The sequence below is a fragment of the Bombina bombina genome, chromosome 7 (genome assembly GCF_027579735.1).
Source record: "Bombina bombina isolate aBomBom1 chromosome 7, aBomBom1.pri, whole genome shotgun sequence".
NCBI lineage: Eukaryota > Metazoa > Chordata > Amphibia > Anura > Bombinatoridae > Bombina > Bombina bombina.
The window spans coordinates 213,554,441-213,578,094 of record NC_069505.1 but is presented as its reverse complement, the minus strand read 5'-3'; the positions used below and the strand labels follow the sequence as shown (position 1 = coordinate 213,578,094).

The 23,654-nt window shown below is 40.4% G+C and overlaps 1 protein-coding gene across 1 annotated transcript in view; it reads right to left on the bottom strand.

Moving 5' to 3' along the window:
- Positions 1–16,886: 16,886 nt before the first annotated feature.
- NRIP3 (nuclear receptor interacting protein 3) overlaps positions 16,887–23,654 on the bottom strand; it is a 105,335-nt gene continuing 98,567 nt past the window's right edge. The window contains exons 6-8 of the mRNA XM_053689339.1: positions 21,023–21,106; positions 17,109–17,114; positions 16,887–16,946 (exon numbers count right to left, since the gene is read on the bottom strand). Coding sequence (XP_053545314.1) covers positions 16,887–16,946; positions 17,109–17,114; positions 21,023–21,106 — 150 coding nt within the window. The remainder of the gene's footprint in view (positions 16,947–17,108; positions 17,115–21,022; positions 21,107–23,654) is intronic.

Sequence of the window (23,654 nt, the reverse complement as noted above, 5' to 3'; positions counted from 1 at the left end):
AGGTAGAAACAATCCTATTGGCTGATGCAAAAAATTCTATTGGCTGATGCAATCAGCCAATAGGATTGAGCTCGCATTCTATCGGCTGATTGGAGCAGCCAATAGAATGCAAGCTCAATCCTATTGGCTGATTGGATCAGCCAATAGGATTTTTTCTACCTTAATTCCGATTGACTGATAGAATTCTATCAGCCAATCGGAATTGAAGGGACGCCATCTTGGATGACATCATTTAAAGGAACCTTCATTCAGTCTTAGCCGTCGTCAGAAGAGGATGCTCCGCGTCGGATGTCTTGAAGATGGCCCGCTCCGCGCCGGATGGATGAAGATAGAAGATGCCGGATGGATGAAGACTTCTGCCCGTCTGGAGGACCACTTCTGCCGGATTCGTTGAGGACTTCGGCCCGGTTGGATGAAGACTTCTCCCGGTAAGGTGATCTTCAAGGGGTTAGTGTTAGGTTTTTTTAAGGGGGTATTGGGTGGGTTTTAGAGTAGGGTTGGTTGTGTGGGTGATGGGTTTTAATGTTGGGGGGATTTGTAATTTTTTTTACAGGTAAAAGAGCTGATTACTTTGGGGCAATGCCCCGCAAAAGACCCTTTTAAGGGCTATTTGTAATTCAGTGTAGGGTAGGGCTTTTTTTATTTTGGGGGGGCTTTTTTCTGCCTGTCTGGAGGACCACTTCACCCGGCTTGGATGAAGACTTCTCCCAGCTTCGTTGAGGACTTCTCCTGGTAAGGTGATCTTCAAGGGGTTAGTGTTAGATTTTTTTAAGGGGGTATTGGGTGGGTTTTAGAGTAGGGTTGGTTGTGTGGGTGGTGGGTTTTAATGTTGGGGGGGATTTGTACTTTTACATGTAAAAGAGCTGATTACTTTGGGGCAATGCCCCGCAAAAGGCCCTTTTAAGGGCTATTTGTAATTTAGTGTAGGGTAGGCAGGGCTTTTTTTATTTTGGGGAGGGCTTTTTTATTATATTAGGGGATTAGATTAGGTGTAATAAGTTTAAAAATCTTGTAATTTGTTTATTATTTTCTGTAATTTAGTGTTAGTTTTTTTGTACTTTAGCTAATTTTATTTAATTGTATTTAATTTAGGGAATTAATTTAATTATAGTGTAGTGTTAGGTGTAATTGTTACTTAGGTTAGGTTTTATTTTACAGGTAAATTTGTCTTTATTTTAACTAGGTAGTTATTAAATAGTTAATAACTATTTAATAACTATTCTACCTAGTTAAAATAAATACAAACTTGCCTGTAAAATAAAAATAAAGCCTAAGCTAGCTACAATGTAACTATTAGTTATATTGTAGCTAGTTTAGGGTTTATTTTACAGGTAAGTATTTAGTTTTAAATAGGAATAATTTAGTTAATTATAGTAATTTTATTTAGATTTCTTTTAATTATATTTAAGTTAGGGGGTGTTAGGTTTAGGGTTAGACTTAGGTTTAGGGGTTAATAACTTTAATATAGTGACGGCGACGTTGGGGGCGGCAGATTAGGGGTTAATAAATGTAGGTAGGTGGCATCGATGTTAGGGCCGGCAGATTAGGGGTTAATAATATTTAACTAATGTTTGGGAGTGCGGCGGTTTAGGGGTTAATATGTTTATTATAGTGGCGGCGACGTTGGGGATAGCAGATTAGGGGTTAATAAATGTAGGTAGGTGGCGGCGACATTGGGGATGGCAGATTAGGGGTTAATAAATATAATGTAGGTGTCTGCGATGTTGGGGACAGCAGATTAGGGGTTCATAAGTATAATGTAGGTGGCAGTGGTGTCCGGAGCGGCAGATTAGGGGTTAATAATATAATGTAGGTGTCGGCGATGTCAGGGGCGGCAGATTAGGGGTTAATAAGTGTAAGATTAGGGGTGTTTAGACTCGGGGTTCATGTTAGGGTGTTAGGTGTAGACATACATTTTATTTACCTATAGGAATCAATGAGGCTGCGTTAAGGAGCTTTACGCTGCTTTTTGGCAGGTGTTAGACTTTTTTTCAGCCGGCTCTCCCCATTGATTCCTATGGGGAAATCGTGCACGAGCACGTTACACCAGCTCACCGCTAACGTAAGCAGCGCTGGTATTGGAGTGTGGTAAGGAGCAAAATTTTGCTCAACGCTCACTTCTTGTCTGGGTTGTAAAAACCGTAATACCAGCGCTGTCTGTGAGCGGTGAGCATAAACTGCTCGTTAGCACTGCACAGCCTCTAACGCAAAACTCGTAATCTAGGTGTTTGTTTGCTAAGGGGGAGGCTCAATATAAAGCTCCGCCATTTGTTTTGAAAGTGTCTCAACCTGCATTTGGTGTCTAAAGTAGTATCAAATTGCTCAGTAAACAACTGCCGAAGCATCATATGTTTAAATTGGATCAGTGTAGGTGGTTTTTTGGCAATCCACTGAGCCAATAGGCATTGTCATGCCAGTAGAGTACTAAGTGTCAGCATGGAATACAGTGGCTTGTGTTGTACCTCCCATGAGAGTAGGAAAATTAGTTTTAGATCAAAGAGGAGGTCAACCCCAAAAGTAATTCTAACCCAGTATTGTAAGCGTCTCCAGAATTGTTTAACATGTGGACATTCAAAGAAATAGTGCATAAGTGTAGGAACCGGTAGGAAGCATTCAATACATTGGTTTGGCAGGTCTTGGTTCCAGTGGGATCTGCGCGTGGGGCTATTGTAGTCCCTACTTAGCATCCTAGTCTGCATTTCCCTAATATGAACCGCTAAGCTAGTGGCTTTCGTTCTTTCTAAACTAATGAGTATGTCCCTAAGGGAAATGTCCCCCAAATCTTCTCTTTGTAGCCTAGCCAACATATTTCCCATGACATTCTTGGAAGCCTGTGTAATTAGAAGGCGATAAATTGGGGATTTAGAAAAATTACCCATTTTATATGCAACATGTATATGAGCCAAAGGGGAAAATTGCCAGAAGTCCTTGTGATGTGATTTCAGAGTATTAGTATAATGTTGGGCCTGGAGGTAAGCATAAAAATGTGGGTTTGGTAAATTATAATGGTCCTGATAAGTCCTGACCGTGTGTGATAAAGGGTCCAAGAGATCGCCCACTGACTGAATCCCCCGTGACCTCCAGACTCGAAAGGGTACTGTTTCATCCCCCGCTGGGAAATCCTCATTTCCCATTAGCTGGATATATCTAGGGGTGGGAGCTCTGTTTCCCAGATATTTAAATGCCAGTCTCCACGCCCTCAGAGCATCCCTATACATAAAGTTATTCTTAATGTCAGAGGATAAGTTAGAAGAAGACATATAAGGCAGGTAGGCCAAAGAATGTGGGGAAACAATTGTTGCCTCTAAGGAAGGCTCTTGAAAGTGTGTGTAGTATTGAGTTGCCAATATATTACCAGTCGGAGTAGTGCTGCCCAATTGTAAAATTTAAGATTGGGGAGTGCCAAGCCCCCCTTAAGGTATGGTTGCTGTAGGGTCGCGGCCGCTATATGCTTTCTCTTACCTCCCCAAATGAAGGATTGAATTGCCCTATTCAAGTTGGTCACGTCTGCCTTAGTAAGCAAAAAGGGCAGCATTAGAAGTGGGTAAAGGAGCTTAGGCAGGATTGTCATTTTGATTAGGTTAATCCTTCCCGTAAGGCCTAGAGGGAGTTTGGCCCAAGCCTTTAACTGTAGTATCAACTGTGCACACTGTCTGGCAATGTTAAGTTCATATAGCTTGTGTGGGTTTCTATGTATGGTTATACCTAGGTAGGTGAGAGTGTTAGGTTGTGTGACAAAGGGTTAGCTTCCTCTATCCAGATTGTAATTGGTGAGCCATAGTATCTCCGATTTTGTCATGTTTATTTTGTACCCTGAGAAATATCCGACGGAGTTCAAGGTATCAATAATTCTAGGGACATACCGAGAGGGGTTGCTAACAAAGAGTAGCATGTCGTCAGCATATAGGGCCATATGTAACTTGGTGTTCCCAATGGTAATTCCTGGAAAGATCTGTTTTAACTTTAAGGCAAGCGGCTCCAAGGCCAAATCAAACAATAAGGGGGAGAGTGGGCAGCTCTGGCGCGTACCCCTTTCAAGGGTGAAATTTGAGGAGTGGAGGCCATTAACCAGGATGCTTGCAGTAGGAGAGAAGTAAAGCTTACAGATAAAATCAAGGAAATTACTCTCAAAATGGAATTGCTAAAGGGTGTTAAAGAGGTGGGTCCATTTGACTATCAAAGGCCTTCTCTGCATCCAAGGATAGCAGGAAGGCCTCCTGATCTCCAATTCGGTGTGTAACAGTGGGTCTAGACCAGAAATGGTTGAGGGCATGAAGAACCCTTCTTAAGTTGACTACAGACGATCTATCCTGGACAAAACTGGACTGGTCTGGGTGCACCAAAGAGGGAAGAATCCCCTTTCTTCGATTGGCCAGTATTTTCATCAGGATTTTGTAGTCTGTGTTTAATAAGGATATGGGGCGATATGCTTCAGGGAGCGCATGGTCCTTTCCTGGCTTTGGGATCAAGGTAATATGGGCCATTGTAAAAGACCCAGATGACCCCCTCTCGAATAAACATGCTATTAAATAGGTTGGATAGAGTTGGGGAGACCTGGGGCAGCAGTATGCGGTAGAACTCGGTAGGAAGTCCATCTGGACCTGCGGCCTTACATAGGGACAGGGACTTAATGGTGTACTGAATTTCTTCCAGTGTAATTGGGGCATTCAGTGTAGCTATGTGGTCTTGAGTAAGGTGGAGAAGTGTAAGTGATTGCCAGAAGGTATGAGAGGAGTCAGGGGATTTTGGGTGTTGTCTTTTATAGAGGTTAGAGAAATAATCGGCCAAACAGCCGGCCAGCTCCAAAGGGGTCCGGAGAATTCTCCCTCCATATTTCAAAGCGGCAATATCTTTCTTTACTAATCGTGCTTTCACAAGTGAGGCTAGAAGTCTACCAGATTTGCCACCAAAGCGGTAAAATCTACCCGCAGATTTAAGAAGGCCAGTAGCGGCTTGCTGCTGGACAAATGTATCCAATTCTGTTTTGGCAACAATATAATCGTTGTATGCTGGGCGGGATTTTAAAGTGCAGTATTTCAGATAAGCTTGTCCTAAGCTAGTTTGTAACTTATATCTATACTGAATCTTGTGTTTTAAATTGGCTAGATATGAAACATGTCCTGAGAGAACTGCTTTAGCAGTCTCCAAGAACAGTTGTGGGATAGAAGAGTGTGAGAGATTATCAGTACAATAGTCATTCCAGGCATGGATAAGGTGTTTTTGAAAAGATTCAGATGTTAGAAGGTAGGAAGGGAAACGCAAAATGTTCCTGTTGGGTCTAGTAGGGGAAACACCCACTGTGAGTTCCATGGGTGCATGGTCAGATATAATTATGCTGTGGATCTTATCAGCCTTTACCTGGGAAACTAGGGAGTCTGAAATAAGGAAGAGGTCCAATATAGAGAGGGATGAGTTGGACTTCAAGAGACATGTAAAATCCCTGTCATCAGAATGTCTTCTGCGCCAAATATCACACACGGCCAGGGTGTCACAGAGCAGGCCTAAAACCCTACGTTCAAACTTTCCCTTATAGCGGAGGATCCGTTTGTTAGTCAGGTCCTCGTTTGGCCAGGATCTGTCCAAAGTTCAGTGTGGGGTTAGGTTAAAATCTCCCCCCAGGATAAGCTTGGTACCTATTAAGGGAGATAGGGCCTGAATCAGTGATTTCCAAAAGAGTAAGGAGTTAGTGTTAGGAGCATAGATGTTGCAAAATGTGTAATGAACACTATCTATAAATGCTTGAATGATAAGGAAACTATCGTCAGGGTCATTAATTGTGTTTAGAATTTCCACCTGCAGTCTACGACCAAATAAGATAGCTAGCTCCCTACTATTACTCTGGTAAGACAGGTAAGCTATGTGTCCCACCCAGTCACTACATAACTTCTCATGCTCTCTATCGGTAACGTGGGTTTGGTTTCCTGTAGGAAGGCAATATCTGCATTGAGCCTACAAAGATGTGTTAAAATAGATTTCCTCTTAATAGGGGAGTTAATGCCGCCTATATTCCAGGTAAACAATTTAAGGGCCATTAATGTACATCACAAGGGTTCTGGCATGACATGAATTGAGTGAGCATTCTGGGATAAAATGTGGGGGGGTAGAGGCGAGAGAATTTAGACGTTTTCCATGCAAACATTAGGTAGCATGCCTGCAGGGGGCATACAGATAGGCATTCCATGAGCAATAAAACAGTAAGGGGTTTAGTAGTGTAAGAAAGGGCCATATAGGGTGAATTTGTGCTGTGTACTGTTCCCTACCACCTATTGAGATATCATAGATCCCTACATCTAAAATCAGTTGCGCAGCAATACTGGTTAGAGCCAGGAAAAACTCAAGGGCGCCAAGGGTCATCGTCAGCGGCAGTGACTGTTTGAGAAGGGGGGGAGCATCATGCCACATACACAGTGTGTGATAGTCAGTGAGTGCATATATAGATAGGTATCCCCGCATTAAGTGGGCCATTAGTAGACCAACTGGAGAGAGGGTCTGAATGAAAGCTGTGATGGTCAACAGGCAAATTTCCCCAGACACCGCAGTGCAATGACACCTGACTCCATGAACAGCATATATGACAGAGGTACAGCCATGCAGAAAACATTCATAAAACAATAACAACAACATTATAAACATTAATACTAAATTTATATAAATATATGTGGCACCTTTAAAGCCTGTATAACCTTTGACATATTTCAGTGACCAGAGTACCTGTTGGGGAAAGGGCAGAACATTATTCCATACATACAGTGATTTTTATCCAAGCAGTGCGAGTGTATATAAATACCCCAACAATAAATAGGCCACTGGTGTGCCCAACAACGAAGAAAAATACCAATTAGTGGACACATTTGTGGACTGGGGAGTAGCCCTAGATATTACAGCATAATAGGCCACAACGCCACAGAACCTTTGTGGGTCAAAATCGTAATCCAATGGGAAGTATTCAAAAAACAATAACATTAACAGTAGTATTTTAAACAACAATACAAGAAAAACAAAACTATATGCTGTGCATTTAGTGCTTATGTGGTACGGGGCTCGCCCAGCTACATAATGGTGCCTAAGGTGTGGGCAAGTCCCTATCCATGTGTATGTCGAGGGTATAGTAGGTATGATTAAGGTTGGTGGGTGAAAGTAGGGATAGACTATATGTTGTTCGTGCAGGATAATTTGGCACAAGTGAAACATTAGTTAGTAGCTTGTTGACTAAACAAAAAAAACACAGCAGTAATAAACATATATAAGATGTATACATTACATCGCCTAGATTACGAATTTTGTGTTAACAGGGGTGCGTTGCTAACAAGCCTTTTTTTTCTAACGCTACCTTAAGACAACGCAGGTATTACAGGTTTTTTTCAACCCGGCGTTAGCCGCAAAAAGGTGAGCATAGAGCAAAATTTAGCTGCACATCTCACCTCAATACCAGCGTTGCTTACGGTAGCGGTAAACTGGCTAAACATGCTCATGCACGATTTCCCCATAGGAAACAATGGGGCTGAGCTGGCTGAAAAAAACCTAACACCTGCAAAAAAGCAGCGTCCAGCTTCTAACGCAGCCCCATTGATTCCTATGGGGAAAGGAATTTTATGTCTACACCTAACACCCTAACATGAACCCCGAGTCTAAACACCCCTAATCTTACACTTATTAACCCCTAATTTGCCGTCCCCGACATCGTCGCCAACTACATTATAATTATTAACCCCTAATCTGCCGCTCCGGACACCGCCCCCACCTACATTATCCTTATGAACCCCTAATCTGCTGCCCCCAACATCGCCGAACCCTACATTATATTTATTAACCCCTAATCTGCCCCCCAACGTCGCCGCAACTATATTAAATTTATTAACCCCTAATCTGCCCCCCCAACGTCGCCGCTACTATATTAAAGGTATTAACCCCTAAACCTAAGTCTAAACCTACCCTAACCCCCCCTAACTTAAATATAATTTTAAATAATCTAAATAAAATTACTACAATTAAATAAATTAATCCTATTTAAAACTAAATACTTACCTGTAAAATAAACCCTAAGCTAGCTACAATATAACTAATAGTTACATTGTAGCTAGCTTAGGGTTTATATTGATTTTACAGGCAACTTTGTATTTATTTTAACTAGGTTCAATAGTTATTAAATAGTTATTAACTATTTAATAACTACCTAGTTAAAATAAATACAAATTTACCTGTAAAATAAATCCTAACCTAAGTTACAATTACACCTAACACTACACTATCATTAAATAAATTACCTAAACTACCTACAATTAATTACAATTAAATTAAATAAACTAAAGACAACAAACACTAAATTTCAGAAAATAAAAAAATAATTACAATTTTTTTAAACTAATTACACCTACTCTAATCCCCCTAAAAAAATAAAAAAGCCCCCCAAAATAATAAAATTCCCTACCCTATACTAAATTACAAATAGCCCTTAAAAGGTCCTTTTGCGGGGCATTGCCCCAAAGTAATCAGCTCTTTTACCACCCACGCACCCAACCCTACTCTAAAACCCACCCAATCCCCCCTTAAAAAAACCTAACACTACCCCCTTGAAGATCACCCTACCTTGAGCCGTCTTCACCCAGCCGGGCACAAGTGGACCTCCAGAGGGGCAGAAGTCTTCATCCGATCCGGGCAGAAGAGGTCCTCCAAGCGGCAGAAGTCTTCATCCAGACGGCATCTTCTATCTTCATCCATCCGGAGCGGAGCAGGTCCATCTTCAATCCAGCCAGCGCGGAGCCATCCTCTTCAAACGAAGTCCAAGCGAAGAATGAAGGTTCCTTTAAATGACGTCATCCAAGATGGCATCCCTTGAATTCTGATTGGCTGATAGGATTCTATCAGCCAATCGGAATTAAGGTAGGAAAAATCCTATTGGCTCATGCAATCAGCCAATAGGATTGAGCTCGCATTCTATTGGCTGATTGGAACAGAATTAAGTTAGGAAAAATCCTATTGGCTGATACAATCAGCCAATAGGATTTTTCCTACCTTAATTCCGATTGGCTGATAGGATTCAAGGGACACCATCTTGGATGATGTCACTTAAAGGAAACTTCATTCTTCGCTTGGACTTTCGTTTGAAGAGGATGGCTCCGCGTCGGCTGGATTGAAGATGGACCCGCTGCGCTCCGGATGGATGAAGATAGAAGATGCCGTCTGGATGAAGACTTCTGCCGCTTGGAGGACCTCTTCTGCCTGGATCGGATGAAGACTTCTGCCCCTCTGGAGGTCCACTTGTGCCTGGCTGGGTGAAGACGGCTCAAGGTAGGGTGATTTTCAAGGGGGTTGTGTTAGGTTTTTATAAGGGGGATTGGGTGGGTTGTAGAGTAGGGTTGGGTGTGTGGGTGGTGGGTTGTAATGTTGGGGGGTATTGTCTTTTTTTTTTTCAGGTAAAAGAGCTGATTACTTTGGGGCAATACCCCGCAAAAGGCCCTTTTAAGGGCTATTTGTAATTTAGTATAGGGTAGGGAATTTTATTATTTTGGGGGGCTTTTTTATTTTTTTAGGGTGATTAGAGTAGGTGGAATTAGTTTAAAAAAATTGTAATTATTTTTTTATTTTCTGAAATTTAGTGTTTGTTGTTTTTCGTATTTTAGTTTATTTAATTGTAATTAATTGTAGGTAGTTTATTTAATGCTAGTGTAGTGTTAGGTGTAATTGTAACTTAGGTTAGGATTTATTTTACAGGTAAATGTGTATTTATTTTAACTAGGTAGTTATTAAATAGTTAATAACTATTTAATAACTATTGTACCTAGTTAAAATAAATACAAAGTTGCCTGTAAAATAAATATAAACCCTAAGCTAGATACAATGTAACTATTAGTTGTATTGTAGCTATCTTAGGGTTTATTTTACAGGCAAGTATTTAGTTTTAAATAGGATTAATTTATTTAATTGTAGTAATTTTATTTAGATTATTTAAAATTATATTTAAGTTAGGGGGGGTTAGGGTAGGTTTAGCAAATTCCATTAAAAAGATAGTGACGTAAGGGGGTTTGCGGTAAGCTCGAGTCGTGGAAGAAAAGTTAGCAGTACACCTGTACCTGCCAGTCTCGTAATACCAGCGGGCGTTAAAAAGCAGTGTTGGGACCTCTCAACGCTGCTTTTTAAGGCTAACGCAAGACCCGTTATCTAGGTGTAAATCTCTTTCTTGGATGGGGCACATCCGTCGTTCCACAATACAGTCAACTAGAGGCGAGAGAACACCCCTTCAGGGAGCATTAAAGTATTTCTCCGTTGCCAAGTAAGAGTCCAGGTCTTGAGGGGAATGAAAATTTTTTGGGGCCACTTATCTACCCTGCTCATGAAGTTTAGAGCAGTGCGGGGCAAAGTCCCTTCGTTGTATGGTAACCTCAGCGGAGTAGTCCTGGAACATCAGAAGCCGGCGGTCCTCAAAAAGAACCTCTTTCTGCGTTCTATAAGCTCTAAGGAGGGCCACCTTTTCCTGGAAGTTGACACTTAAAGATCACTTGTCGTGGTCTGTTGCGTTGATCTGGAGGGTTGTCAGGGCCCACCCTGTGGGCTCTCTCTACATCTATGGGAAGTTGATCAGCTTGTATACCCAGTAGTTTAGGAAAGGTAGAAGTGACAAATTCCATTAGGGCTTTACCCTTTATTGTCTCGGGCACCCCTACGATGCGCAAATAATTGCAACGACTCCTGTTCTCAAGGTCATCGACCCTATCCAGGAGATGTTGATTTTGCTTCAATATTTTTTTGAATGAGACATCCATGCTAGCTTGTCTGTCCTCCGTATCAGAGATACGTGACTCTGCAGCATTTAAGCACGTAGAGAATTGCTGAACCTCCTTAGTTAAATTGTCCATTCCTGCTTGAAGCGAATCAATTTTTGGTAGAAAGACGGATTTTAAATCCTGCATTAGGGCAGAGTGGTCTCCTGAGTGTGACATAGATTGATCAGCCCTAGGGGAGCTGCCAGCATGCATCTCCGCCATGTGGCGGGTTTTCTTATCAGCCGTTTTTGACCTGCCACTCATATTGTCAGGAAAGCTGGGGGAAGTGGGACAGTATGCAGTATGCACTCAATCTAGCAAGCAGTCCTGAGCTCCTCCACCGCGGACCCATCTTCTTCCTGTTCCGATCAGCCAATAGAATGCGAGCTCAATCTGATTGGCTGATTGGATCAGCCAATCGGATTGAACTTGATTCTGATTGGCTGATTCGCCAACTTATTTAGTTTCTACCCTCTCTATCTGTAATTTAAGTTTATATGTATTTTTAAGGGTCTGCACTTCTTTCCTTTATATAAGGTTTAAGACCCGAGTCAAATTTTGAACTTAGGTCGTCATAAGTGTAATTAATTAGTATAGCCTGACCCCCTTTCACCTCTATATATTTGAACACTTTCAGTTCCTGAGGTTTGCATTCCTGGACCAGCACTTCCAGTTCATTGCCCTTCCGTTTGGCCTAGCTACTGCTCCAAGAATCTTTATGAAGGTTCTGGGGGCTCTTCTATCCGTTACCAGAACTCAGGGTATTGCAGTAGACCCATACTTGGATGATATTCTGGTGCAAGCACCATCCTTTCGTCTTGCAGAAGAATTCTCAGAGTCCCTTCTCAGTCTTCTTCGATCACATGGATGGAAGATAAACTTAGAAAAGAGTTCTCTTATTCCAAGTACCAGGGTGGAATTCCTGGGTACTATAATAGACTCCATATCCATGAGGATATTTCTAACATACCAGAGATGTTGCAAGCTAACTTCGGCATGTCTTGCTCTCCGGACCTCTTTGAGTCCCTCTGTGGCTCAGTGTATGGAGGTGATTGGTATCATGGTGTCCTGCATGGACATCATTCATTTTGCCAGGTTCCATCTCAGACCCTTGAACCCCTTAGAATGCAAGCCCTTGAGGCCAGCTGTTTGAAGATCATCCTTATAAGAGCCGACTACAACAGAGAAACTCTCGGCAGGGCCCTCTACCAACTTGATCCCTACAAAAGCTATCCTGTATACCGACTATGTTTACAGCACTGCGGAATCTGTTGGCGCTCTACAAATACCTGATAATAATAATGATGAGGCAGTGGACCGGCAATCATTCAGATCTTTCAGATCTGTCTTAATAGATTGAATTAGATAGCCGGTCGAGAGAATCGCTCTCTTGGTGGCTCTATCCAGATCATCTAAATATTTATCGGATTTAGCTATTATGTCCCAGTTATCCAATGATGAGTTAACCTCTGTAGCTTCAGAGGGTGAAATTTCTGGGTCGGAGTCCTTAGCATCTAAGCCTCCTGCTGCAGAGGAACACCTTTACATTTAAAATTGAGCACTTGCATTTTTTATTAAAGGAGGTTCTGTCTATGTTAGAGGTTCCAGAGGCCGCGCTGCCTGAAGAACCTATGATACCTAAGTTAGACAGAGTTTACGAAGACAGGAAAATTCCTTTGACTTTTCCTGTGCCAGTTAAGATGGCGAACATTATTAAGAATGAATGGGAAAGAATTGGTTCTTCCTTTTCCCCCTCGTCTACTTTTAAAAAGTTGTTCCCGGACTCTCAACTGGATTTGTGAGGCTCCATTCCTAAGGTGGATGGTGCTATCTCTAAGCTTGCTAAACTACTACTATACTATAGAATTAAGCAGGGTTATTACGCCATAATACGAACGTTCAAGAGGCTTTTTTCCTCCGTAATGCTGACTTGAGGCTCCAAAGGTTCGTCTTGAGAACAGGCACGGCCACTTGTAGTAAACATGTAACAAGTAGAAATCCTCCTTAGCTGCTGTGAACTTGGAAACACTGTAACCGTCTGTTAGGTCTGGAACAGAGCATCCTGCTCTGAGTATGTTGCCTGTTCTCAAGACGAACCTTTGGAGCCTTAAGTCGGCATTACGGAGGAAAAAAAGCATCTTGAACGTTCGTATTATATCATAATAACCCTGCTTAATTCTTTATCACGGACTGTGTTTGTCCCATGGTAATACCATATGGAGGAATCAGTTTGAGTATATGAACTGCCTCACTCAGGACATTATTTACATCAAAAGTCCTTATACAATCTGTGATGTCTTATAGCTCCATGTAATAAATTTGAATAATATGACCGAGTTATTTGGAGTATTCTGCTGTTTTTTTACACTGTACCACATAGCGATATCGTTATTGTTATGGTAATAATCAGACTAATTTTGGGGGTTGTACATAGATCCTTTTATACATTTATATTTTCATGGCACCAAGCACTAGTCCAACATAGTGGTGTCCTCTGAAATAGGTGTTGTACATAACCCCATAGTCTATTTTAACACACATGATCATTGGGTCATTGATGTACATTCGATTTGTTTGCATTTACTTATATTTGCAACTTATTTGTTTGTTGGTATATTTCAGTTTAGGAGCAGTGTTACTATCAGGCATAGATCCTCATGGATCACTATGATGGCCGATATTTGCGCATAATGCGTAGCCATCCTCTAGTGGAGGTGTTGCTCTGTTAGGTAATTAGGGATATTTGCTCCTGCCTGTTTATTTCTGCTTATTGGTGTTTAGGCCTACAGAACATATTTGTCTCTGAGTACTTTTGGTTCATTTGTCTATGTTTTCTATGTTTATGCAGATACCCTGTCTGTAGTGAATATGCACGATTTGAAAAGCACTGTGTTCAACCATCTATATGGTGAGGTTCTTTGAATTATGTATAATAAAAATGATGTGCTGAAATCCCTGTCTTGTGTTTAGCAACTTATTTAGTTTCTACCCTCTCTATCTGTAATTTAAGTTTATATGTATTTTTAAGGGTCTGCACTTCTTTCCTTTATATAAGGTTTAAGACCCGAGTCAAATTTTGAACTTAGGTCGTCATAAGTGTAATTAATTAGTATAGCCTGACTCCCTTTCACCTCTATATATTTGAACACTTTCAGTTCCTGAGGTTTGCATTCCTGGACCAGCACTTCCAGTTCATTGCCCTTCCGTTTGGCCTAGCTACTGCTCCAAGAATCTTTATGAAGGTTCTGGGGGCTCTTCTATCCGTTACCAGAACTCTGGGTATTGTAGTAGACCCATACTTGGATGATATTCTGGTGCAAGCACCATCCTTTCGTCTTGCAGAAGAATTCTCAGAGTCCCTTCTCAGTCTTCTTCGATCACATGGATGGAAGATAAACTTAGAAAAGAGTTCTCTTATTCCAAGTACCAGGGTGGAATTCCTGGGTACTATAATAGACTCCATATCCATGAGGATATTTCTAACATACCAGAGATGTTGCAAGCTAACTTCGGCATGTCTTGCTCTCTGGACCTCTTTGAGTCCCTCTGTGGCTCAGTGTATGGAGGTGATTGGTATCATGGTGTCCTGCATGGACATCATTCATTTTGCCAGGTTCCATCTCAGACCCTTGAACCCCTTAGAATGCAAGCCCTTGAGGCCAGCTGTTTGAAGATCGTCCTTATAAGAGCCGACTACAACAGAGAAACTCTCGGCAGGGCCCTCTACCAACTTGATCCCTACAAAAGCTATCCTGTATACCGACTATGTTTACAGCACTGCGGAATCTGTTGGCGCTCTACAAATACCTGATAATAATAATGATGAGGCAGTGGACCGGCAATCATTCAGATCTTTCAGATCTGTCTTAATAGATTGAATTAGATAGCCGGTCGAGAGAATCGCTCTCTTGGTGGCTCTATCCAGATCATCTGTCCCCAGGAACATGCTTCTTAAGAACATCCTGGGAGATTGTGTCTACAAGGTCCTTGTTCATCAAAATCTAGATTCTCTGAAGCTGACTGCGTGGAGATTGAACTCTTAGTCTTAGCCAAGAGAGGTTTCTCTGAGAGTGTCATTGTTACTCTTATTCAAGCTCGTAAACCAGTTACTCGGCGTATCTACCACAAGGTGTGAAGGACCTTCTTATTCTGGTGTGAAGAGTGTGGTTTTTCCTGGCATAGAGTTAAGGTTGCCAGGATCTTATCTTTTCTCCAGGATGGGCTGGAGAATGGCCTTTCTGCTAGTTCCCTGAGGGGACAGATTTCGGCCCTAACGGTTTTATTGCACAAGAGACTGGCTGAGCTTCCAGACGTGCAGTCCTTTGTTAAGGCTCTGATTAGGATCAAACCTGTGTTTAGATCTGGGGCTCTTTCTTGGAGCCTAAATCTTGTTCTTTAGGGTTTGCAACAGGTTCCGTTTGAGCCTCTGCATTCCGTTGACATTAAATTGTTATCTTGGAAGGTTCTCTTTTTATTGGCTATTGCCTCTGCGTGCAGAGTTTCTGAGATCTCTGCTTTGCAATATGAGCCTCCTTATCTGATTTTTCATGCAAATAAGGCAGTTTTCCCTACTAAATTATGTTTTCTTCCTAAGGTTGTGTCAGATTGCAACATCAATCAGGAGATTGTGGTTCCTTCCTTGTGTCTAATCCTTCTTCATAGAAGGAACGCTTACTTCACAATTTGGATGTGGTTTGCGCCTTGAAGTGCTATCTTCAGGCTACTAAGGAGTTTAGACAATCTTACTCTTTGTTTGTTGTCTATTCAGGGAAGCGTAAGGGTCAGAAGGCTACTTTGACTTCCCTATCTTTTTGGTTAAGGAGTGTCATCCTCTTAGCTTATGAGACAGCGGGACATCGTCCTCCTGAGAGGATAACGGCTCATTCCACTAGAGCAGTGGCTTCCTCTTGGGCCTTTAAGAACGAGGCCTCTATGGATCAGATTTGTAAGATGGCTATCTGGTCCTCCTTACATACTTTATCAAAATTTTACAAGTTTGATGTTTTTGCTTCGGCTGAAGCAGCTTTCGGGAGAAGAGTTTTGCAGGCTGTGGTGCCCTCAGAATAGAGTCCGCCTCTTCCTTTTTGTTCCCTCCGGTTATTCATTCAGTGTCCTTTGGAGCTTGTGCATAGTTTTCCCAACAGTAAGGAATGAAGCCGTGGACTCCCTATCTTAGGAAGAAAAACATAATATATGCTTACCAGATAAATTCCTTTCCTTCCAGATAGGGAGAGTCCACGGCCCTGCCGTTTTTTCTTGTCTATGGGCAGTCCCCTATTATTTATTTTATTCTTCTGGCACCATTTATACCCTAATGTTTCTCCTACTTTTCCTTGTTCCCTCAGCAGAATGGCTGGGGTAATGAAGAAGTGGGAGAGATATTTAAGCCTTTTGCTGGGGTGTCTTTGCCTCTTCCTGTTGGCCAGGTGTTGTATTTTCCCAACAGTAAGGAATGAAGCCGTGGACTCTCCCTATCTGGAAGGAAAGGAATTTATCTGGTAAGCATAAATTATGTTTTTGAACCGTCACTGTCAATAGACTAACAGACATCAAGTAACAGATAATAAATACTCAATTGATCATCTGAATGCTTCCAGAGGAAAAATCACAAGTCTATCATTCTATTTTTTTTTGGGGGGGAAACACCAAAGACATTTATGTGGGGCATAGATAAGGGATACAAGGGTTAGAGCAACTATTTTCCATTCAATCTATAATAGCTTTACCTAATATTCCCAGTTGATAGCATAGTCCCTTATTAATTACAATCTTTACAAATTACCAGGATTATATTCCAATACATAAAGGAGTCTTCTTCATTTATTTTACAAATAAGTTAAACTCTTTCAAAACAAAACAAAGTATTGGCAACGGGGTGGTTTAGTATGTTTGTATGTAGAATTAGGAATGGGGCATAATTAAGTTCTTCATTCAGGCCCCCAGGTTGTACTGTATCCAAATTGAATATCCATTTACATTCCTCTTTCAAGAGAGCTTTGTCCCAGTCTCCACAAAACATTGGCATATCTTGACACTGCACTTTGATATACGCAAACTGGTGGGTGACTACCCACTTTTAACAGCTAAGAAAGCACCGTCCTTACAAGACAAAATTGTACATAGTCATTATGTTAATAATGAGTTAAGGAATTGGTTACAAAGCACATCGAAAAATGGTTGTTTTCCCTGTAACAAATGCAAATGTGTAAGCATCTATTAAGAGGATACAAGATAGAAGACACAAAAGGTATCACACACAAAATAAAAGGATACATCACATGCAAAACTGTAGGGGTTGTCTATGTTCTTTCATGTTCTTGCCCCAGACAATATGTTGGGAAAACCTACCGTGAGCTAAAAGAGAGAATGAAAGAACATAGAAGGGACATTATAAAACAAAGGAGTAAAACTAGTGGTATTGCACGCCATTTCCTTGATTTTCATTAAAGTGATGTCAAAGATCTCCGCTTTATGGGTGTAGAAAAAGTTAGTGTAAGTGAAAGGGGTGGAGAGGGTGTGAGAGTGATAACACCAAATTTAACACACCTGCTCTCTATTCACACCTGAGACCTTGTAACACTAACAAGTCACATGACACCAGGGAGGGAAAATGGCTAATTGGGCCCAATTTGGACATTTCCACTTAGGGGTGTACTCACTTTTGTTGCCAATGGTTTAGACATTAATGGCTGTGTGTTGAGTTATTTTGAGGGGACATCAAATTCACACTGTTATACAGGCTGTACACTAACTACTTAACATTGTAGCAAAGTGTCATTTCTTTAGTGTTGTCACATGAAAAGATATTTACAAGGGGGTGTATTCACTTTTGACACATATATGTACATAGATATACATACACGCACATATATATATAAATATATATATACATACATACACACACACGCACATATGTACATAGATATACATACACACTGTAAGGGTTTTTACCCTGTTGTGTTTGCCATGTGCTGCTGGCAGCCATTTTACTCACCTCTCTTCCTGACTGTGGTGCATTGTGGGGGATGCTGCTCATTTCCTGCACTTCCTTTTATGGCGAGACTGGTGTGCATCATCCATGTGAGACAGGATGCAGTCTCAGAATTGTGATGTCATCACTTATTATTTAAATGGCCTCTGTTCGGTATGCTTTGCCTTTGCGTTGTCTCAGACCTGTTTGTGAGAGTTCCTGTGTATTACCTGGCTGCCTGACGTCTTTCCTGGTTCCTGATCCTTGGCTTGTTCCTGACTCTGCTGTTTTCCTTGTTCCTGATTCCGGCTCGTCTGACTATTCGCTTTGGCTCCTGACTCGGCTCGTTTGACTACCAGCTCTGGTTTTGACTCCTGGCTTGTTATTTGTCTTGTGGACTTTTTATTATTTTTTGCTATTAATAAAGGTGTGATTATTTTTGCACTTCTCGTCTCAGTCTGATTCCTGGCACCCTGACACACACACATACATAAATACTGTATATACGCGCGCGTGTGTGTTTATATATATATATTAGACACATGTGCATTTGTGATATTTGGCTTAGAACAAAGGCCGAATATGGCTACCTGCCGGTGGTATTTGTCTCTCTTCAGAGTTGGATATATTTATTTATTAAATGCTTAGTATTTCCATGCACTCACTACCATCTTCTCTCTAACACTTATGTATATTATTTACAACTTAAGGGCACTCACAAATCTTTGGTAAAAGCTAACATCTTTATTCAAAATTCCTTAAAATATTTTCATCTTCATCACTGTTTTGGCTTACATTAAAGCCTTTGTCAAGACAACGTCCTGTTGGATTAAAATTCTGCAGCACCATACGTAATCTCCTTTTAAGGAATTTTGAATAATGATGTCTGCTCTGCTTTTACCAAAGACCTGTGAGTACCATCAAAGTGTAATATATATATATATATATAGAAGCAGCTGGCACTCGCTGGATTTTCTAGCTGTTTATTGCACAACAATAAAAAAAACCTGGCATTTTGGGGAATAGTTGCTATCTTTATTTAAAAAGCAGGAATGTACAGCTTAGGAGCCGGACCATTTTTGATTCAAAACCTGGGTTACGCTTGATTATTGGTGGCTAAACGGTGTAACAATGAGGCATCTGTCCTCATATGGTTACCGGAGCACCGATCATGCTACGGCTCAATATGCAGCAGATGCTTGGAACTTCAGGAACTCGAGCTCTCGGCTGTAATTTAATATATATACTGGGAGTGCAGAATTATTAGGCAAGTTGTATTTTTGAGGATTAATTTTATTATTGAACAACAACCATGTTCTCAATGAACCCAAAAAACTCATTAATATCAAAGCTGAATATTTTTGGAAGTAGTTTTTAGTTTGTTTTTAGTTTTAGCTATTTTAGGGGGATATCTGTGTGTACAGGTGACTATTACTGTGCATAATTATTAGGCAACTAAACAAAAAACAAATATATACCCATTTCAATTATTTATTTTTACCAGTGAAACCAATATAACATCTCAACATTCACAAATATACATTTCTGACATTCAAAAACAAAACAAAAACAAATCAGTGACCAATATAGCCACCTTTCTTTGCAAGGACACTCAAAAGCCTGCCATCCATGGATTCTGTCAGTGTTTTGATCTGTTCACCATCAACATTGCATGCAGCAGCAACCACAGCCTCCCAGACACTGTTCAGAGAGGTGTACTGTTTTCCCTCCTTGTAAATCTCACATTTGATGATGGACCACAGGTTCTCAATGGGGTTCAGATCAGGTGAACAAGGAGGCCATGTCATTAGATTTTCTTCTTTTATACCGCTTCTTGCCAGCCACGCTGTGGAGTACTTGGACGCGTGTGATGGAGCATTGTCCTGCATGAAAATCATGTTTTTCTTGAAGGATGCAGACTTCTTCCTGTACCACTGCTTGAAGAAGGTGTCTTCCAGAAACTGGCAGTAGGACTGGGAGTTGAGCTTGACTCTATCCTCAACCCGAAAAGGCCCCACAAGCTCATCTTTGATGATACCAGCCCAAACCAGTACTCCACCTCCACCTTGCTGGCGTCTGAGTCGGACTGGAGCTCTCTGCCCTTTACCAATCCAGCCACGGGCCCATCCATCTGGCCCATCAAGACTCACTCTCATTTCATCAGTCCATAAAACCTTAGAAAAATCAGTCTTGAGATATTTCTTGGCCCAGTCTTGACGTTTCAGCTTGTGTGTCTTGTTCAGTGGTGGTCGTCTTTCAGCCTTTCTTACCTTGGCCATGTCTCTGAGTATTGCACACCTTGTGCTTTTGGGCACTCCAGTGATGTTGCAGCTCTGAAATATGGCCAAACTGGTGGCAAGTGGCATCTTGGCAGCTGCACGCTTGACTTTTCTCAGTTCATGGGCAGTTATTTTGCGCCTTGGTTTTTCCACACGCTTCTTGCGACCCTGTTGACTATTTTGAATGAAACGCTTGATTGTTCGATGATCACGCTTCAGAAGCTTTGCAATTTTAAGAGTGCTGCATCCCTCTGCAAGATATCTCACTATTTTTGACTTTTCTGAGCCTATCAAGTCCTTCTGTTGACCCATTTTGCCAAAGGAAAGGAAGTTGCCTAATAATTATGCACACCTGATATAGGGTGTTGATGTCATTAGACCACACCCCTTCTCATTACAGAGATACACATCACCTAATATGCTTAATTGGTAGTAGGCTTTCGAGCCTATACAGCTTGGAGTAAGACAACATGCATAAAGAGGATGATGTGGTCAAAATACTCATTTGCCTAATAATTCTGCACTCCCTGTATATATACGTTGTGTGGTACGATAGGCAAAGTACTGCAAGACGTATATTTAGGTCTGTTTGGGTGAAGGGGTTAAAATTGTATGCTTTATCTGAATCATGAAAGAAAAAAAATGTGTTTCATGTTATTAATTGTGTGGTGCCAAACAAGTAAAATGCACTGTATTCAACTTGCAAGGGAGATTACTGGTAACACGAAATGCTTTAACAAATTAGAGCATTTTATTTTTGTATCAGAATGACCCAATAATGTCACATGAATCCTTCTTTTGTAGTTTTCAGGCTATTTAAATACACTTTGATAAATATGCTTCCTAGAATAAAACTGGGTATTTACTCAGTATCTCTAGATCTTATTCAGTTTTTGGTCATGCTTATAAATATTATGCTTGTTTGCACAATATGTTGCAAAAGTAACAGTGTACAGTTTAATATTACAGACAAATGAAGACTTGTAAAATGTATATACAGTACTCATATTTACTGTGTACCTGTTAACAATGAAGGGCAGAGTGTCTCTTGCTGTCCTTCCTATTTCAAGATAATTCTTTTCAAGGTTTATGATGCACTAAAAAAGAAATGAAAAGCTACAAAAGTTACATAAATATATGTTTTGAAACACACCATTCAAAAATATTTGGAATTTCTAAATGTGCTCAGAAATGTTAAAGGGACAGTTTACCGCCCCCCCCCCCACACACACACACCTTTTAACTTGTTCCCAATTAGCCATTTTACCTGCTGGATTGTATTGAATTGTTTACAAGTAGCTCGTTTACCTTTATTTCGGCATTTGGAGTATCTGATTTAGCCTGTAGTATCCCCACCTATAATGAGAGTTTGTATACTGGAGTCTCAGCTATTGCCAAGCCTATGTAAACACAGCCAGCAGAATAAATTACACTCCCAGTGGGGCACAGGATATTTAAGTAACAAAATTATAATTTTCTAGTGTTCTCTATTGGGCTTTGTTTTACAGACAAATATAAGATAAGGAAGCAAGTGTGTGTACACAAAGTGATAACATAATACGATCTGATATTACCTGAAGCTCAACCCATGTCAATAGGCTGTGGTTTAAAAGCACAAAACCTATACACAAATAAACCTTGAAATGCAATTTCTCATACATTTTATACTCTGCAGCTGGTATAACAAGTCATTGAAAATACATTAAGGGAAAAACAATTTTACAATATACTGTCCCTTTAAATACAAATCGTAAGCTGCGTTATAATGAACCTTTATATCTTAAATAATTTTGCAATGAATAATGTAGCTTTATTTTGGGCTAGATTATGAGTGGAGCGCAAATTAACTCTCCTGCTTGAGCCTCACTTTTTATTTTTGCGCTCATCGGGTAGTGCTCATATTAGTAGTTGAAAGTAAACTGTTTTAGCTCTTGTGGGTAACCCGACTAGCGCAAAAATCCAAGGTTAGAATATCGTCTGGGCGTTCATACATTCCCCAATAGAAGTCAGTGGAGAAAAAAAATTTGGGAAAAAAAACCTAACACCCCACTCTTGCGCAAACCCGATCACATATTCTTATTTGCGCTAACCCGACATGAAGATATGAATATTTCACATTCCAATGTTCTTCACATAGCAGAATATGTTTTATTTATTCATAAAAACATTTCTATATATATATGATGGTATTTTGGTACTATATATATATATATATATATATATATACTCCACAACAGTTGCAGCGTTGCGCTCTATCTCTTCCTCCTTACACGCTGCACGCTCTCTCACGGCACTCTCGGAGCTCCAATGGGGGGGGAGAATGACGTCACCGAGTCTCCTGGATATGCTACCGAGTAGTTACTGCTTGTCCCACAGTACAGGTATGTAAAAAGATACAAAGGTAACTCAGGCACTTCCAGTAGAATAAGATAAAAGGAAAGCTTTATTTAATCCAAGTGGTAAAAACAGACTAAAGCTTAGTCTAAACTGACACAGCCTTAACGATTAACATACAGTGAATAAGGACTGCTGGGTTCCTGCTGCAGACATGTTTCGTGCTAGGATAGCACTTGTTCACTGCTTACAGGATACCCAGACTCCTGTATGTTTAAATAGGGAATTTCTTAAAGGTACATATACATTAATTCAAACATCCTTATTGTTTTTTACTGTTTTTTACATCCTTATTGTTTTTTACAATTCTATGTGAACTTGGATACCAAAATATGATACACTATCTCTAGTTTCTAATATTAAACTTTAAATTTTAAATTTTTAAATATTATAACCAAGCACATTATTATGATGGAGAGTTTTTTATATAGCAATTTTGTTTAATATATAGTGTTATTCAACATTTTAATTCAAAAGAATACTGCTAATTCTCTCAGTAATGGTATCATATATAGTTTAAAGCCCTATTTATATAATTAATCACCTCTTTAGTGTGCACTTGTCTATATAAAATATATGTAGCATATAGACATACCTAATTTGTTTAGAGACACAAGTTAGTAAGTTGGGGATTCATTAAGAAGAATTGTGAAAATTAAAATTAAAAAAGATTTAGGAAGATTTAAAGGGGTATATATTTAGTTAGACACATAAATCAATGTCTCTTCTAAAATTCAATCCATTGGGGATAGAGGTACTGGCTGTAAAAATCCAGAAGACCTCTCTTAGGTCCAATTTCTCCTCCCTACTACCCCCTCTCCTCCATTGTGGAACATGGTCTATTGCTTGAACCGATAGTAATTTTATATCTGAATTATGGTTATCCCTAAAGTGCCGTGCAATTGGGGTGTCAGATTCGGGATCTTCAATAGATCTTAAATGTGCCAAAAATCTATCCTTTAAGGATCTTTTGGTTTTTCCAATATATTGCTTTTGGCACCCCCTACAGGTCAACATGTAAACTACATGAGTTGTAGTACAATTGATGTAAAAATTTATTTTATGTATTTTATTTGTGGTAGTTGAAGTAAATGTGTCACCCTCCGTTACATAGTCACAGGTCTTACATATTTTCTTTCTGCATTTAAAAAAGCCTTTTCATTGTTGTAACCAACATGTATTGCCTGACTTCTTTGTACAATCAGATGGTGACACATAATTTCCAATCGTTTTCCCCTTTCTTGAGACACA